Source organism: Pogona vitticeps, chromosome ZW-PAR, assembly GCF_051106095.1.
Source record: "Pogona vitticeps strain Pit_001003342236 chromosome ZW-PAR, PviZW2.1, whole genome shotgun sequence".
Taxonomy (NCBI): domain Eukaryota; kingdom Metazoa; phylum Chordata; class Lepidosauria; order Squamata; family Agamidae; genus Pogona; species Pogona vitticeps.
In genome coordinates, this window is record NC_135800.1 from 9,727,311 (window position 1) to 9,746,025 (window position 18,715).

At 54.7% G+C, this 18,715-nt stretch overlaps 1 protein-coding gene across 5 annotated transcripts in view; it reads left to right on the forward strand.

Moving 5' to 3' along the window:
• The window catches only part of ASTN2 (astrotactin 2), a 473,842-nt gene that overhangs the window by 376,773 nt on the left and 78,354 nt on the right, over positions 1–18,715 (forward strand). For all 5 annotated transcript variants that reach the window (XR_013539660.1, XM_072984878.2, XM_072984877.2 and 2 more), the window contains exon 17: positions 7,999–8,264. Coding sequence is in view for 4 of the 5 variants with exons in the window: in XM_072984878.2 (XP_072840979.2) it covers positions 7,999–8,264 (266 nt within the window). In the remaining variant the exon portion in view is untranslated. The remainder of the gene's footprint in view (positions 1–7,998; positions 8,265–18,715) is intronic.

Below are 18,715 nucleotides of genomic sequence, written 5' to 3' on the forward strand. Positions count from 1 at the left end.
GACAGCTGGCGAGCTCGGTGGTTTAACGGTCTCTGGTTGGGGAGCCAGAGGTTGGGAGTTCAATTCCCCCAGGGTCCCGTTCAGCTCTGCCGTTCTAAGACGAAAGCAAAGTTTGCTACTTATATACCGCCTCTTAGCACTTAAAGCAGTCTCTAGGTGGTTTGCAATTCAGTTATGTATGATGTAGGTGACCCATTTCTCCCTGCCATGCAAACTGGGAACTCAGTTTACCAACTTTAGAAGGACGGCAGGCGGAGTCAACTTTGAGACGGTGACTTGAGACGGTCGGAATCAAACTCATGCCATGAGTAGAGGGAGTCTTGACTGCGGTGCTGCAGTTTAACCACTGCACCCCGAGGCTCCTAATCTGAGATTAGCGGTAGTATAATGAGTGAATTTCCATGCCAGGACTGCCTCAAATTCTGTATGTTCAGCGAACTTTCTCATCTTGTCCCAAGGGTGCAGCCATGTTTCAGAAAGGTATTCCATATACCAAGCTATTAGTGGTTTGGGTTTTTAGTTTTCCCCCTTTTTCTCCCTATTTTTGGGGGGCATAGAGATGGGAAAGTGAGTGGGAAAGAGTTTATATGCTAATAAACTAAAAAAAATGAAACCCTACTTCACTTGCTTTTAACCTTAAAAAGTGGGGCATTTGAATAATGCCGTCAATCTGGAATGTGTGTTTCTATTTAGGTTACACTTGCTGTGCTAAAAGACTTACCCGAAGCAAAGTGAAAAGTCCTGTCCTTTTAATCTTTGTAGATTAACTCCGAAATCAAACCCAGGGATTTGAATGCGCATTTACATATTCGCTTCTTAACTGGAATGTGATGGATGCTGTATTTATGGCTCTGTTTATTTTGGGGGGATCTTCCTTGCATTAAGCATTTTTTTTCCTGGTCCAAAAAAAGGGTGCTGGAGGGAGGAGGGACTTTCCCAAATTCTGGGCATCTTCTTCCCTTATCTTTGCGCCGCCGGCTTCACAGTCCTCCCCCCAAGGAGCTGTCGGCCCTCCCCGCGGCCGCTGGAGGGCAGCAGAAACTCACCGAAACCAAAAGGCCACCTCCACCCGCCCACCTCCAAAGGGCTTTCGGGCATTTAGGGACCACCCAGCTGTGGCTTGCGCTCTCGCCTTCAATTCCGAACAACCTCGTCGCACTTTTTGCGGTGCGCTGTCCCCGCGGGGATGCTCCTCACCAGCGGGGGTGGCTCCTCGGATAAAAGAGGCACCTCAGCCACAAAACAAGAATGGGGTTTGTGTCCAAACTGGTGTGGCCTCTTGCAAACGGGGAAAGAATGAAATAAGGTGCCTCTGCAGACCCCAGTGATGGAGAGCTCTGTCCCCATCATTTTAGATCATCTTTGTTGTTGTTGTTTAGTCATTCAGTTGTGTCCCACTCTTTGTGACCCCATGGAGCAGAGCATGCCAGGCCCTTCTGTCTTCCCAGAGTTTGGTCAAATTCATGTTGGTCCCCTCAACGACGCTGTCCAGCCATCTCATCCTCCGTCGTCCCCTTCTCCTCTTGCCTTCTCACTTTCCCAACATCAGGGTCTTTTCCAGGGAGTCTTCTCTTCTCACAAGATGGCCAAAGTATTGGAGCCTCAGCTTCAGGATCTGTCCTTCCAGCTCTAGGTGTTACCTGGAGGATTTCTCTTCTTTTCTATCCTGGAGAGAAGGACCAGGAGAGGAAAGAGAGACGGATAGAGAGAGAGCCTAGCCAGACGACTGAAAAGAAGACACTACACAAAACATTTGGGTTTATAACACTTTTCATGTGACATTTATTGCTTTCTTTCAGAAGACAGCAAACAACAAAGGCACCCAGAGGCCCCTTCCCTTCTGCTCAGGCGTCCAAACTCCCTCCCACAGAAAAGACTCTTCCCCGATAGTTGATCTGTCTCTCGGTCAGAACGGTGGGAGCAATGTTGCAGCGCCGATCAAAGCCCACACTCTAGGCAGAGAAGTCCCAAGCAGGGGTCAGAGTCCATCTGTTGCCACGCGGGAGGGAATGCTTCTTTCCCCGTGTGTCCAGTTTTGTCCATCGGCCACAGATTTGGCTTGAGCAAACCAGCTTCCCCTCTTGTGGTATGGAGAAGTCCTAATTTCGCACGTCCTCTTCCAGCTACACCTCCTTCCAAACGGGAAAACGGGCACGTCTTGCTCCCCTCTGCAGATTTGCCTCAGGCTCACCATCCCGTCTCTCTTTGCAAGTCTCCATCCTCTTTTTTCCAGGCCTGGGGGGCTGGTCTTTCTGGAAACCCCCACACTCAAACACACACTCTGTCCCTCATAACACAGTGTTCCCGGATAAGAGGTTATGGTCGCCTTGTCTGCCGCAGGACAAAAGGAGGACTGGACTTTCTGAGACAGCAGGAGGACGGGCACCACCCGGGTAGCACGAAGCCCCGGCTGCTTGGCCCTCGGACTCCGAATCGCGCCTTCCATTCCTCCTCGCAGTTGGCCTCCAAAGCTCAGAGCCTTTTCCCTTCCCTTCTCCTCCTCGAGAGGCTGTTCTGCTTTGCCTTCTTCCTTTCACCCCTTGCCCCGTTTCATGGGGGACGCTCCTCGATTGGCCTCTGCTTTCTTCCACCTGGTGTCCTCTTTCCTGCTCCTCTGCTGTGACGGACACCAATCTTCAGCTGAACTGGACCAGCGGAGAGCCTCACCTCCTCTCTGGCCAGACCGTCTGCCCACCATCAGCTCCCGGGCACAGGAGGGACCTCGCTTTCACTGATCTCCCGGTGGAGGGGCGCCATCAGCCGGTCCCTGGGAGGGGGAAGACAAGGAGAGCATTGATGGGGGGAGCTGGGCACCCCTCACCTGCAGCCGGGCAGACCCCACCACCACCTGGCCACCCCCGGAGATGATGCTTTCCTATAAAAGGACGGAATCAGGGAGTTTGAAAGGTCAAAGGAGACCTTTCAAACTCCACGATTACATCCTTTTATAGGAAAGCCGGGGGGTGGTGGTGTCAAAGGAACATTTCCTCTGGTGGGCGGCCTTGGTCAAGCCAGGCTGCCCTTGTTTTTTCTTCAGCCCCCCCCCCCCAGCCTTTCCTTCTCCCGGGGCTCCCTTTCCCACCATCCGGACTCCCTGCTTCCTTGGAGGGAATTCCCTCCCGAATGCCCTTCGCTGGGTTTCCACCGGGTCCCCTTTGAAAACCCAGCCGGTGACCATCACCCCTGCCTTCACCCTCAAACTCACCCGGGAGGGGGGCTCTTTTCTCCCCATCCTCATGCCGAGGGTGGGGGAGCGAAGGGGGCAAGAGCCGGCCCCCCCTGCCTGCCTGCCCAGGCCCCCGCTGGGGGTGTTGTGGGCTCCCTCTCGCCCACCATCCCACTAACCTCACCTACCCACCTCCCTTGGAAAAAAGGAACCAGGCTGTTGGGCTTAGATAGAGATAAACAAATCTAATTTGATTTTTAAACATTTCAACATTCATATAATATGGAAAAGAAGGGGGGAAAACGGGGGGGGGCAGAAAAGGAAAGGAAGGGATGTCGCCGGATTCTTCTTCTTCTTCTTCTTCTTCTTCTTCTTCTTCTTCTTCTTCTTCTTCTTCTTCTTCTTCTTCTTCTTCTTCTTCTTCTTCTTCTTCTTCTTCTTCTTCTTCTTCATCATCATCATCATCTTGGGGGGTCTGGAAGAGAAAAGGGGAGTCCGTGAGGGTCCTGGGGAAGGGGCTGAGCCCCCACTGGGGTCCCAGCTCTGCTTTCTGTGGGGAGACCCGGCCTCCCCCTCTGCTGGGCCAGCCGGCCGGCCTTGCTCTCCCCTCCCCGACCCACCCACCCTGCCCCACTTTCTCCTCCGGAAGGGGGCTGGGGTGGAGGACACAGCTCCCTGTGCCCCCCCGTTCCAATGGGGAGCAGCCCTCCGCAGCCCTCGCCTTCCTGACCTGCATCTACACACCTCTTGATTTTCTATGGTGCCGGCGTGCAATCCATTGGTTCCTCCCATCCATTGGCTGGCACAGCTCCTACGGAAAGAAAGAAGGGACCCAGGTCTACCAGCGGAAACAAACGAACCAGCAAACTGACGAACCTCCTGGGGTTGGTCCCTGGGAAGGGGCCGAGTGGATGGAGACCCTAACCCTGACCCCAGGCCCCCTGCCCAAGGCCGTACCTGGAAGAGCCGAGGCTGCCCGTTTTGATCCACTGAAAGGAAAGGATGATGAACCCAACCGCTGTCCTTTGGCCTTCCTTTTCCTTTTCCTGCAGAATGAGAAGGGTGTGTGTGTGTGTTAGGAGATCAGTCGCGAGACGGGCCCGGCAGGATTTTTTCCTCTGGTGGGGGAAGTCCCGTCGTTCAGCCACGGGACCTCTGCAGGAGTACTGGCAGATGGACTACAGTGCCCATCATTCCTGACCATTGACACCTTGGCCACGGGGGGCTGACCTTGGAAGGACACAGCCACCCTCTCCCTCCACAGAGAAGGAGGAGATGCCAGGAAGAGATGCTGGGGGTGTGTGTCCCCGGTCTGCTACCCCTCCACCTCGGCCACAGGTCTCCCTCAGACCGATCGACCACCCTCACCTGGGCTGGATCTTCTGGCGGGCGACGGAAGGCGCGGTCCTCTCGTCGTCTTCGCCATGCTTCCGCTTCCGGGACAGGGAGGGAGGAGGGTTGGGGCCAGGAGGGTTTAGGGTGGAAGACACCCGGGGAGGAATTGTAGGGGGAGGAGGAAAGGGGACAGGAGGCATGGGGAGGGGATTTGGAAGGGCAGGAGGACAGAAAGGGCCAGGAGAGAAGAGGGCAGAATAAAGGGGGGCAGGTGAGATGGGGACAGGATGCAGCCGATTGGGAGAGAAGGGGTTGGAGGACATAAGGCGAGGATGACGACAGGCAGGAGAGAGGCGGAGGGTGGGGACCCGACGAGGTGGACTGGCCAGGTCGAAAGGTTGCCTTGCCCTACAGAGGGGAAAAAAGGCATTCTCAGTGATCAGGAGCCCCCCCCCCCCCCGAAAAATCAGGTCAAATCAGAGAGGAGCCCAGGAGCCCTATGGCCCCCACCCAGGGTCTTCTGTCCTCACCTCCCCATCCACAGCCACCCCTCATGGCCCTTTGTGGAGAAGGCTGGTGGGGCTTCAGAGGGTGGGGGGCACCGGCTAGAAAGAGGGGCCCCTCCCACCATCACATCCTCCCCCTCACACCCCCTTGGTGCTCCTTCTCCAGGCTCAACCCTGGCTCTGCCCTCCCCCTGGAGAGACATGGGGGGCAGGAATTCAGGAGGAAGGAGCACCTTGGGGCCCCCAGGGAGCCCAGGCTGAGGGGGTCCCCGCAGGAGACAAGCGCTTCTGGCCTCTCTCAGGGGCCAAGAGGCTGGAGGGGGACATTGCTTTGTTGGGGGGGGGGGTTCAAGGCAACATGCCCTTTCTTACCTGTCCGGACGGGGGGGCCTCCAAGAGATGCGGGAGTCTGTGGTGTGAAGAGGCGGGAGGGTTACAGGCCGTGGGCAGCTGAGCCGGAGGGGGACGCAGGGCCGGAAGAGGCACGGGGGCGGCGAGGGCTCATAGGGGAACCCTCGCCAGTCCTCCACCAGCGCCCAGAAGCCCACCACTACGCCCAGCAGGAGCGCCGTGTCCCCCAGCCCCACTCCGGCCACCTGGGCAACCACCAAAGTGAAGGCCAAGGTCACGGCCACGGTCGCCGGTACCAACAGCCGCCGGAGCAGCAGAGCGCGGTCCCTCCAGGGTCCCACCAGCAACACGTAAGGGACCGGCTGTCCCTGGGCGGCCGCCTCCTTCGCCGCCGCCAGCATCTCCTGGGCCTTCCTCTCCATCACCTCGGCAGGAGCAGGTGGCAGGTTCCACACCACTCCCCAGCACGCCATCGGGAGAGAAGGGGGTGAGGAGGAGGAGGAAGAGGAGGAGGAGGAGGAGGAGGAAGAAGGACCAGGGGAAAGGAGTGCAAAGAAGAGGGGGCGAGGAGGAAGAGGAGGAGGAGGAGGAGGAGGAGGAAGAAGAAGAAGGACCGGGGAAAGGAGTGCAAAGAGGAGACAAAGATGATCCACGAGAGGAAGAGCTGGGGAAGGGACCTGGACCCACGGAAGCAGCGTGGCCGGAGTGGTGGCTCAACTGTCAATCTGTAGAACTGGAGGCGGGGCATCTGGTGGGAGCATCTTTGGTTGCCTTAGCAACGGTGGAAGCTTCAGCCGCAGGGTGGGCGGGCCTTCACTTAAGCCCCGCCCCTAGATGTGCACACCTGGCTGCTCTCGGGCTTCTGCACCTGGGATGGAGGAGGGTGGCCGAGGTGCTGACCCAAGGCATGCTGCCGCCTGAGATTGAGGGGTGGAGCAGGGTATCCATGCTTCGCTTCAAAGAAGGCAGGAGGCAGCTGAGGGAGAGAAGATGGCTCACCCCTTTATGGTTTTGCCTCCTCCCTTTTCTGGCCACTGGCCAAGAGGATCACCCCCCCCCCCACTGACCCATCGCCAGAGAAATGACAACCCTGAGGACTACTGGGGTGTCGCTGTCCATTTTGACACACAACCACTCGCCGCAACAGCATCCCAGCCGCCCTGCCCGAGCAGAGTTCAAAAGCCGAGGGGCAGCTCCGTGGATTCCTCACCAAACCCTGTTGGAGCAGCTTGTTGTTGTTTAGTCGTTAAGTCATGTCCGACTGTTCGTGACCCCATGGACCAGAGCACACCAGGCCCTCCTGTCTTCCACTGCCTCCCGGAGTTGGATCAAATTAATGTTGGTCGCTTCGATGACCCTGTCCAATCATCTCATCCTCTGTCGTCCCCCTTCTCCTCTTGCCTTCACACTTTCCCAACATCAGGGTCTTTTCCAGGGAGTCTTCTCTTCTCATGAGATGGCCAAAGTATTGGAGCCTCAGCTTCAGGATCAGGATCTGTCCTTCCATATTGGAGCCTCAGCTTCATAATCCTCATCTTTTCTTCGACGTATCTTTATTCACTGGCTTCTCTTCCCCTATTTTGTCTCCATACCGAAGGCCTTTCTCCTTGGAGCAGTTTGTTTTCTTGTTGTTTATCTCCATATGTCCCCTCATTCAAAGCCGGGACTTCCCAAGGTGGCCGGCCACATTGGATCCCGGTTGCCTTCGCTTTCGCTGTCCATCCGTTCCAGGCTCCCCGGGCCTTCAAAGAGGAACAATCGAATCTTCTTTGTGTCACTGTTTTGCGCCCGGCGCCTGGGATCACGCAAGGCTGCCTGGAGGCAACCTCCAGAACGCTTTCCAAGGGAACTGCCCCCCGTTTGGATTGATTGGAAGAGAGCGGGTGTTTTTACATGGAGAGGAAACATGTCGCGCTTCCCAAACAAGGACAGTAGGCAGAGTTCAGCTGAGATCATGGTCCCTGGGTGAGAGGGCGTCATTCAAGGGCATGGATGGACATGATCCATGGAGCATTTCGCCAGCTCCAGAACCCTCCTGGAGCCGCATGAGCCCCTCCGCCTTCCAGAAGTGGTTGGAAGGCCTGCTTAAAAGTGAATAAATAAACTGTTGGAGTTTTTTTATTTAAAGAAAAGCTGTGTTTTTATTTTTGCTAAGACAAGGTGCAGGTAGGGCACATGCTATTTTAAAGAAAAACATACGCCCTCCCTCTTGTCATTACGTGCCATCAAGCTGGGATCGACCTGTAGCAACCCTGATAGGGCTTACATGGTAAGTCAGATATTTAAGGAATGGTTTTACCAGTTCCACTCCCCCAGATTCGAACTCAGGCCTCCTGAGTCCTAGTCGGCCCTGCTATTCCTTGCATAGCACTGGGTATCTAATGGGCACCCAGTGAGTAAGCTAGTCCTCCCGGGCATTAACATTTTGTTGTTTTTTGGGGAGGGGGAAGATGATGGATTTCTTTAAGTATCTCAAAAAGCCATCTGGAGAAGGAGTCACTTTGGAAAGATTAGGGATCTATCAAATAAATAAATAGGAGATAACAATGAAAGGCTGCAGTAAGATTGAGAGGTACAACGTTACCGTTTTTCTTTCTTTCTTTTCGCTTTCCTCTCCTTCCCGCCCGTCTTCCGGACCAGAAACGACGGAGCTGGGCAACAAGAAGGAGCTGAAGTCCATGCCGTTCATCACGTACCTCTCGGGGCTTCTGACGGCGCAGATGCTGTCGGACGACCAGCTGATCTCGGGGGTGGAGATCCGTTGCGAGGAGAAGGGCCGCTGCCCGTCCACGTGCCACCTGTGCCGGCGCCCGGGCAAAGAGCAGCTCAGCCCGACCCCGGTCCTCTTGGAAATCAACCGCGTGGTCCCCCTGTACACCTTGATCCAGGACAACGAGACCCGGGAGGTGAGTGCGAAGTGAGAGAGACCAGAGAGAGCACTAAAATCAGAAACAGCCCTTGTTCGTTTGTTTGTTTGTTTGTTTGTTTGTTTATTATTTAAAATATTTATATGCCACGTTTTCCCTAAAGGACCCAAGGCGGCTTACGGTATTAGAAGAAACAAAGTGCAAGGCTAAATCATAAATTTATGGCACTATTTAAAAAGGATTAAACAAATGCCGTATGGAAACTGGCAATAAGAACAACACTAAAAACACGGAATGAAATGCTTCCTTTAAAAAAAAAGAAATCTCCTTGGTCAACTGGTCATTAAAAGGAAAGCCTGCCTGAAGAGAAGGGTCTTGGTCTGTTTGTGGGAGGGCAGCCAAGAGGGGGCCAGCCTGACGTCCAGTGGGAGGGAGTTCCAAAGTCTAGAAGCAGCCAGAGAGAAGGCCCTCTCCGGGGTCCCCACCAAGCGCATCTGTGAGGGTGGTGGGACAGAGAGAAAGCTGCCATCCCCCCCCCCCCACACACAGATGATCTCAACACCCGTGCAGGCTCATAACGGGAGATGTGGTCCTTGAGATAGCTTGGGAACCAAGCTGTTTAGGGCTTTACAGGTTAGAAGCAGCCCTTCGAATGGTCTGCAAATGTGGCTTCAGAGAGGATGCACCAAATGCCTGCTTTGCAGCCCCGAGCTCTCTCTCTCACACACCAGATCCTGATCAATCCCTCTTGCGCTCCCCCCAATGTCTGTAAATGTGACCGGTCATTAGGCAGTTCCCGGCCGGCCGCTGGAGGTCAGTGTTTCCCTGATCAGCGTGGGCTTGCCTTGCTCGGTGACCCTTCCTGAGGTTAGCTCCTTGGCTTCTCTCCCTTGCCTGCCAAAAAAGAAAGAAAGACCGAGGAGAGCTTAAATGTTAATTATATGTAGATTTATTTCCCCCACACACACACACACACACACACTCCTTTGACACCGAGGGTGGGGGTGGGCTCTGTTTTCCCCCATCCAAAAACTGACAGACCTGGTTAAAGTCACTTATTAGCGCTGCAGCCTGCTCTTGATTAAGGCCCTTGGAAGGTGCCCGGGGGGGGGGGGCGCAGCTGTGGGTGGTGGGGTGGAGAGCAAGCTGCAGGTCTGGTCGTCCTCCCAGCGAGGAGGGGAAGCGTGGCCGCTGCCGTGGCGGGGGGGTGAGCCGATCCTCCCCACCCCACCCTACCCCAGGTCTATCCGACAGGCTTTTCTTGCATCACAAATAGCATTTTAAAACCATCTTTATAATTATGATGTGACATGGCCTCGGTCTCTTCCTGACCTGATCGCTCGCCATTCTCCGTTGTGTTCTTTGTTTGCTAAGATTTGTTGTCTGTCCCTGACGTTGCCCTTCTCTCCCACCCTGCCTTAGCTTCAGCCCCTCTCCTGATTTCGGGCAGAAGCGGCTTCTGTCTTCTCCTGTCATCGGGAAAAACCTCCCGGATGCACCGTTATGGGCTTGTGTATGAATACGTTGTTTACAAACGGGACTAAAAAAAATCTAGGTTTAGGGGAATGGTCACCTTCCGAACGTTGATTCACTTCCCCGAGGGTTTGTGGTACCTGTCTATATTGGTGCACTTAATTTTGCAAGGGCATTACATTCCGTCTGTTTGTTTGCTTTTGGAAACATTTTAATGCAAACCACGAGAACGCCCGTGGAGCATTCCTCTTGCTTCGGCAGCGTAGGTAAGAAATCCCGTGGGGCTGAGTACATTTTTGGCATGCCGGGAGAGACGGTCTCATTGGCCATGATAAGGTTCACCCCCCAAAAAATCCTCCGCAGGGTTCTGCCATTCCTCCAGGAAAAGAGGGAGGGGGAGATCTGGGATCTGGGAAGCTAGGTTTTCCCTATCCCTTCCTTCTCTGTCGCCCCCCCCCCCCCCCCATGAGCCTTGTGGGGAGCAGGGTTGCCGCGTCTTTTCTCCCTCGGCCATCCCAATGAACGAGGCAGTTTCCACCGCTTGGCGCCGAGAATCCACCAGCCAGCAGACCCTGGACGGGTCGGTCCCGGCAGGAGCATCGGAGCCTCGTCCTGAGTCGGCCTCGTCTGCGGGGACGGCTAGAGGAGGAGACCGGGACGAGTGAGGGACGGGAGGAGAGGCATAAGCGGGGCAAGGCACGGTGGAGCTCCGAGCAGGGAGACGGTGGCGGTGGCGGTCAACCCAGGAGAGCCATAGGTGGTGCTGGCGAGAGCGTCTAAGGTGTGCCAGAAATGTGCCCCTCTGTCGAGGGAGAGGAGGCGGCGGATTTGCCAGCAGACAATGGGTAAACATTCGAGGCAACGCGGCCGATGGTGGGCCTCTTTCTGACATCATGTTTTCCTTTACCAGAGCACTTTTGGAAGTGTGCCTGGGGAGGAATGCAGGCCGAAAACATTATATGGGGATTTTCCATCCCCGCATGCATGCGCTGCTACGGAGCCTTCCTCGCTTCCCTCCTCTCTCCCCCCCCCCCAAACACACACACACACACTTCTTATTTTGGAAAGGTGGGGCAAGGGGGGGGAAGTCCTTTGGTGGGGAAAAACTGGGGACTGTGGTCTGCTCCTGCGGAGGTGGCCCGCAAAAGCTAGTGGCGCACGTCTTGGGTTTCCATGTGTGTGTGTGTGTGTGTGTGGTTTCCTATGGAGAGAAGCCCTCCCCGGGATTTGATGTGGCCAGCCATGGGTAACACTGCAGAGCGCCACTGTTGCTCAGAGAAAGCAAAAAAACGAGTGAGGTGCCCAAAGTCAAGAGAGCAAAGCATCGGGTTGCTCCTTGCATGTGTATGTCCCTCGGTTTTGCAAGCAGAAGCTGCCTGGTCTCTAGGCAAGTTTTGGGAAAGGACCATGATATTTACTGATTTTGGGGTTTTTGTGTGTGTGTGTGTGTGTGTGAACCACAAGGTTTGGAATGTTTTAGGGCAGGGGTTTCCTGCCTTGCTCCCACCCCCACCCCAGATGGTCTTGGACTAAAACTCCCAGAAGCCTTCACCGCTAGCTACGATGGCCAGGATTTCTGGGAGTGGTGGTCCGAGAACATCAAGGGTGAGGGCGCCACGGTGGGGAGCCGGCGTTGTAGGGGAACGACAGCAGAGGCTGTGCTGTTGACAGGGAAAGGGTCCGCTCCGGTTCCTGCCGTCTGTTGTTAAAAGAATCGGCAAGCGGTGAGACAGGCAGGACATCTCCGCAAGACCTGTCGTCGGCACGACGTTGCTGGCTTAGATAGGTCAACTGGTATTAGATACTGTACATTCCTATGCTGCTTCACCAGAAATTCTGGCCTGCTTTTCCCCAACCTTGCAATGTTCCCTTACTTCTTCCTTCTGTTTTCTCTCTTGTTGTTTTGTTGTCTCTTTCTCTCTCACACACACACACAAACACACATCTCTGCAACTTCTTTGATTTCTCCGCTCAGCACCTCCTTCGCCACCAAACTTTTCCGGCAACTTCACCTCTTGCCCCTTCCCTCCTTTGCAGCCGCCTGGCGAAGAGAGGTTCTTTGCAACCTCGTTGCCATCCAAGGGTAATCCATGACAGGCATCCAGAGCCTCCCTCAAATTGTGGTCCCTACGGCGGGAAAAAAAACCCAAAAACAACCCATGAGTCAAGGCTCACCCGGCTCGCTCTCTCGGCACGAGACAGGAATCTAAACGGCCTCCAACAGCGCTTTGGATCTTTTAACTGGAGGCGCATCAAACGTGCCGGATTCTCCAGAAGTTGGATAACAGGATTCAGCCCTTTTGAGAGGATCCCATTGAGGCAGAGGAGAGAACCAAAGTTTTCTTTGCTTCCCAGATGTTGGAACTTCTTTTGATGCGGGTGCCAGCGTGCCCTCCCGGAAGCCGGCCTGGGGGTCCCCATCTGGTAGCTTGGCAGGGAGACGGGGAAGCTCATGTTTGAATGTCAAGCTCATAAACGCAGCGCTTGGCACAGTCGCCGGTCCTTGGTGGTTCCACTCACCCTTTGAGAATTTCCGACTGGGGATGAGCAATCCCCAGAGTCGAAGAGTGTTGCAGGTTTCGAAACCCTCTTTCCTGAAAGCTTGGGTTTCTTTGTCCCTCCTTTCGTCAGCCTCCTTGTTGCTCTCGTTCGCCCGCTTCCCTTCTAGGTTTGTCTTTCTCGCTGGCAGGGAGACGGCCTATTCTACACCCCTAGAGTTGCCGATATCAAAAGCTGCTCAGAGGATGGAAGGAAAACGGACATCCCTCCTCCCTCTCCCTTACTCCACCTGGGCAGGAGCTAAGACCTCTGAACCACAACTCAGATGGGTTCAGGAACTTGTGGGTCCCCCTGGAGAGTCAGCCTGTAGAGAGAACAGGCTGCAAAAACTTTGACTTTTGCAAAAAAAATAAAAAATCCCCTAGCCAGCAGAACCCGCTGGCCTTTCTGCCGGAACGATTGGAGGAGATCAGTGGTTTAAGGATCTAGCTGCGGTTAGGAGTTCGATTCCCCCCACTGTGCCTCCTGACCAAAAGAGCCAGCCTGGGTGGCCTTGGGCAAAAACAGCACAGTCCCAGGGCGCCCCTAGAGGTAGGAAAGGGAAAACCACTTCTAAGCACTCTCTACTCTGGGGAACCCTGAACAGGGTCAGAATAAGTCAGAATCGACTTGACAGCAGAGGATTATGATGAGTAGCCGTCAAAGGATCTATCTACGATGGAAACATAACCCAAGCCATGCCTCAGGATTGTTCGCTCTCCAGAATGGTTTCAGTGCCAAGGGTCAGGCCGAGGAAGGCTGAGGAGGTCATCAAGAGAAGGGGGGGGAATGAAACCCATTTGCTGACCACGAGATGTCCAGTCGCCTGGAGGTCAGATGGAGAAGACCTTTCCCAAGAGCGAGCAGGAGGTAGCTGTCCTCCTTCTGATTCTTTAATCATCCTCGGCTTGACATGGTCGTCCTCCCTCCTGGCTGAGTAAACAGGGGCAAGGCCAGCCTTGCGGAGAGAAAGGGCCGTAGCCTATCTAAGCCTGAGTGTCCGGCTGTTTTGTAATTATTTGTCGGGAAAGCAGGATGGACTTACGTATAAGAGAGAAACACCATTGGGGTCCGCAGGTTTTCGAGGATCCCAGCCACCGCTGGGGACCTTTTTGTTAAAATATGTAGATAAATAAGGGTCAGAATCATCCATGGAGGAGGAGGAGATTCCCAGCTTAATCAGGTGGAGGGCGTTGGTGCCAGGAGAAACGAAATAGTTGTGTGGATCTTCATTCAGGCAGGGATGGCAGCAAGATGTGATAGGAAGTCAGAGATTCCACCCTAATTGATGGGATGATGAATATTAGAAATAAGCTTTAAGGAGGCCATGCATCTTTTCTTTCTCAAGTGAGACCCACAAGTGCAAACCACTCAGGAGTCCTGGAAAGATCAGCCCCGTCTTTGATCTTTCCTCGGACGGAAGATGATTGCTTCCTTCTAGGCGAACAACCACAACACTTGACAGGTTCTCGATGCAGACACTTGTGCCCCGTGTGAGCGGCAGGAATTATATTTTCCTTTAATAGCTTGGTTTATCAATAGCCAAAAACACAGATAGCAGGATGTGTCCCAAAGCTGGTGAGGGAGCTAGGCATCCGTCCAGAAAGGGTGGGGTGGGGAGAGGATCCTCCCTGTCAGCCCATCCGCCCTGCACGGGCACGGGAGTGGGTGAACTTGGTTGGTCCTCTTCTACCTTTGAGAAGAAATGAGACGCTGCTGAAGGGTTGAGCTGTAGGTCTCAGCGTTGAAGCAAGGCCACCAACGTCTCCCGCCAGCTGGGAGAGTTGCAGATCTCCCTTTTGGCACGGGAGGCCACAAATTAAGTCGAATGATGGACTCACCGGAGAACAGCCCTCCACTGGGAGACGCGGCTGCTAAAAGAGAAGCTGCGGAGGACAAACGGAGCAGCGGCGGATGGACGGATGGACAGACGGAGGGATGGTTGTTGTGGGTTTTTCAGGCTCTTTGGCCGTGTTCAGAAGGTTGTTCTTCCTAACGTTTCGCCAGTCTCTGCGGCCCGGCATCTTCAGAGGACAGCACTAAATACTCCACTCCCAAAGCCAACTACACCAGAGCACAGAGTGCTGTCCTCTGAAGATGCCGGCCACAGAGACTGGCGAAATGTTAGGAAGAGCAACCTTCAGAACACTGCCAAAGAGCCCGGAAAACCCACAGCAACCATCAGATCCCGGCCGTGAAAGCCTTCGCGAATATAGACGAAGGGATCCTTATCAGCCCGCATTAGAGGCACAAGAGTTGGGGTTGGCTGATGCAGACCCCAGGTGGTTCTTTTCTTTTCAGGAGAATGTTTAAAATGGAACTATTTCTCCCATCACCACGGGGAACAGAAAATCACACACAGACATGCTCGTTTAAATAGCTACTGTGTCTTAATTTAATTTATATAAAGGAGCGGCAGGCAATTCCTGGCTCTCCAGTTGTTGTTGGACTACATTTCCCATTCTCCTTCAGCAGCCAGGCTAGTATCAAAAGGAGTTGCCATCTTAACAGCTTGAGGAGTAACACAAATTGCAGCCACCCACCACCCTGTGGGTTAAGTAGCAAGTGATGTTAAATCTCGTTTATTTAAGTAACAAATACCATCAGCCTCAATCCATAGGAATGGGGGCAGCGCTATAAACTTCCGGGCCCCATGTATCCTGGAGAAACTTCCTTCGTACTGTGGAAGAAAAAAAAAAGTAAGCCGAGGCATTATTTTCAATGGATTTCCATTCCTAAAACGAAAATTACGTTCACTGAGGTGTTCATAAACTGAGGTACTACTGTATATAAATATGAAAAAAAAAATCAAATAAATACAATACAAAAATCTTAAACCATATCAAAAGCACATTCAAAGCAGTAAGGTACAACAATCCCTTATAAAAACTCCACTCAGGCAGCCGGTCACTCAGGGAAGGCTCGCCTGAAGAGAAAGGTCTTTGCCTGCTTGTGGAAGGAGAGCCAAGAGGGGGCCAGGCGGGCCTCCCGTGGCAGGGAGTTCCAGAGTCTCTGGGAGCAGCCACGGAGAAGGCTCTGTCCCCATCAGACACACCTGTGAAGGTGATGGGATTGAAAGACCTTGCCTGACGATCTTAACCCCTGAGCTGGCTCGTAAGGAGAGATGTCGTCTTTGAGATAGTTTGGACCCTAACCGTTTAGGGCTTTATAGCCCCTTGAATTCAGCCCAGAAATGGATGGGCAGCCAATGGAGCTGCTGGAACAGGGGGTTTATGTGATCCCTCTAACCCCACCCCAGTTAGCCATCCGGCTGCTTCATTTTGGATCCACTGAAGTCGCCGGAGGCTTCCCAGAGGCAGCCCCACGTAGAGGGCATTACAGTAATCCAGCATGTGTCACCCTGGACAGATCAGAGCTCTCCAGAAAACGGGTGCAAACTGCTGCACTCGTTCTGACCCAGGAGCCAGAAACATTTGGATTTAGGCATTTATTCCGTTTGACCTTTGAGTCGGAAGAATATTGCGGTGGCTGACGAAGAGCTTACATGCCTACACATCGCTCAGGCATACAGAGAGCGAGAGTGCAAAAAGCTTTTTTGTTTCTTCCTTTTACTCCTAGCAGCCACCAGCCAGCGGGATGGTGACATTTTCCTTGGAGCCCCCAAAGAGTCTTTTCCTGCCCTCCACCTCTGTGCCTGCGGTCCTTCGGCGAAAGAGGGAAGCCGGCCCGTCCTCCCTCCCGGTTTTGCCCTGACAGGGTCCTGCCTCTGCTGTCTGAGCGGGGAGATGGGCCCTAGGTGGGGCGCGGGGAGGGGGCCCAATCGCTCGGTCGTTGAAAGACTCTGCGCCATCTCGGCTGCGGCGTGCCAGATCTGCGGACCTTTGGGCGTCTGGCCCTCCCTTCCACCTTGTCCGTACGGCCGTGCAGGTTGCAGCTCAGTCGTCGGGAGCGCTCCGCTCCTCCATCCCTTTCGGTGGGTCCACTGCCTTCTTCAAGAGTGATGTCGGGGAGGCAGAGCTGTGCGTACGGCGTTGGTCTGGTTTGCAGGCAGAAGATGGTAAGAACCCTAGAGCTCTGAGCAGCCTAGGGTCCACAAGTGGGCCATGAGCCCTTCGGTGAACTAGGGGCCCAGCCTGGCTCTCTTTTTCCTCTAGACCTGGACGGGTGTGTGTGTGTCTCTAAATGGGGGGCCCGCCTGCTCTCCACCCAAGGGACCCTAGTCAGTTTCGGACACCATGGATGTGGAACCATGCTGTCGCCACGGACTGGCGGCGTGATGGACTCCTCTCCCGGCTTGTGGTCCAGCCCTCAGATTCGTCCGGTCCTGCCTGCCCCGGGACAGGATGGAGGGATCTGTCTTCTCCTCGCATTCTTGGCACGGATGGGAAGGCTGTGGCAAAGGCCGAGGGGTCAGCTCAAGGGAGCAACGGGGATGGGAATGCCTCCTTAGAAAAACACGGAGCTGATGAAGACAGAGGGGCCCCTGCTCAGAGCTCCCTTTCAACTTTCCCTCCGAGGGGCCTCACCTTTCCACTCCCCCCCCCCGCGGGGCTCGCTCAGCCTGACCGACCAACTTTCGCAGGCTGGAAATGCCGACGAAAAGCAAACACAGGCCAGCCCCAGCGGAGAGCCCTGCCCGATCCGTTCCGGCACACTTCTCTCTCAGCACCCCCAAGAGCCCCCTCGCGCCCCGCTCTTTTCCTCTCCCGACTGGGTTTTGACGTCAGTCCCCTTTCTCCACCGCAAACACTGGCTGGGGAAAGGCATCACAGCCGTAGGCACCAGGAGCCGGATGCGGATCAGGCCCCCTCGGGCCTCAGCGTCACCCTGTCAAGACGCATCGGGGAACCTTTTCCTAATAAGGGGAATCGAAAGATTCATCGCCCGGCTAACCTGGTTTGCTTAAAGGTTGAGGCAAGGCAGATTGCACCTGCAGGATCGAATTAACTCAGAGGCGCTCGGCCCCGCCAGGCGGACCGTTAAGAAAAAGGGGAAATGACGCTCCATCGGATTAGGCTCCACAGAGGGTGGGCAGCGAGGTTGCTCATGTCGGGTCGGCGTGTCACCAGGAATCTTGTCATCCCTCCCGCTTTTCTCTTGCCGTGCGTTCTTTATGTCCCTGCGGTGCCAGCCGGCGGTCTCAGCCCGCTGCTCCGAGGGGCAGATCCCTGTTGGCAGCAAACCAACAGTACAGGAATGGTCATGAATCTGGATAGGTGAACAAAAATGTGATAGAAAGAAAGAAAGAAAGCAGTGCTGAAGGGGGGGGAGGAAGGATGTTCTAAGGCTTTGCCCTGTGCCAGACAAAGGGCGTAGCAATGGGGTGCCCCCTCTCCACCCCTCTCCACCCTCAAGAGTGGCTGCCTTGTTTAAGGGGGCAAAGGCATTGGGGTGGCGCACATGGCCGAGAACCTGTTAGGTAAGGTAAAGGTTCGCCTTGACAATTTTTTTTTGTCCAGTCGTGTTCGACTCTAGGGGGCGGTGCTCATCCCCGTTTCCAAGCCATAGAGCCAGCATTTTGTCTGAAGACCATCTTCCGTGGTCACATGGCCAGTGCGACTTAGACACAGAACACTGTTACGTTCCCACCGAGGTGGTCCCTATTGATCTACTTGCATTTGCATGCTTTAGAACCGCTAGGTTGGCGGGAGCTGGGACAAGCGACGGTCGCTCACTCCGTCGCGTGGATTTGATCTTACGACCGCTGGTCTTCTGACCCTGCAGCACAGGCTTCTGCGGTTTAGCCCACAGCGCCACCACGTCCCTGAGAACCTGTTACATTGGCTCGAATTCCCCAAATCGGAGCATCGGCTGGTGGAGGGTTCCCTTTGATCAAACACTGGCCAGGCATAAGCTCTCCTTCTTTAGTACCACTCCCCCTGACCCCCAGGACTTGCCTTGTTGGAACCCATGGCATGGCCCGGGGCCCTTCATCTTCCTTGAGCCCCCCCCCCCACACACACACACACATCCGACTGGACCGATGGGATACATGTGTTTCCACACCCTGCGACGGGAGGCCCCATCTTCAAAGGAGAAGAGGTCCTGGTTGAGCCCTCCTTCCTCACCCCTCCACTCCGAAGCAGAACATGCCATGTCCTTCCAGAAAGGAAAAAAAGCACCCCGTGAGGCTCTTTTCACGTTCGCAACCCCCCCCAGTGTCCCCTTCTTCCTTCTTACATCTGCTTCTTCACTGACATGACCCCTTCTCACGCCTTCGACGGAGCCTTCTCCCGCTTTAGCCGGAGATGTGGCAGAAGCGGGGTGCCAGGAGAAGGCCACCGGGGGGGGGGGGGAGAATAAAGTGCAGGGCATCTGCTGAGCCCCATCGGGTGCTAAGGGGGAAGGAAGCCCGCTTTGCAAACTCCATCTGTGGTTGCTTTCCACTTAGGAAACACAAGCGTATGCAAACAGACAACAGTACCCTGTTTCCCTGAAAATAAGCCCTACTCCAAAAATAAGCCCCAGTTGAGTGAAACCCTACCCTCCGCCCTTGTGCAGCAACCAGAAGAAGAGGA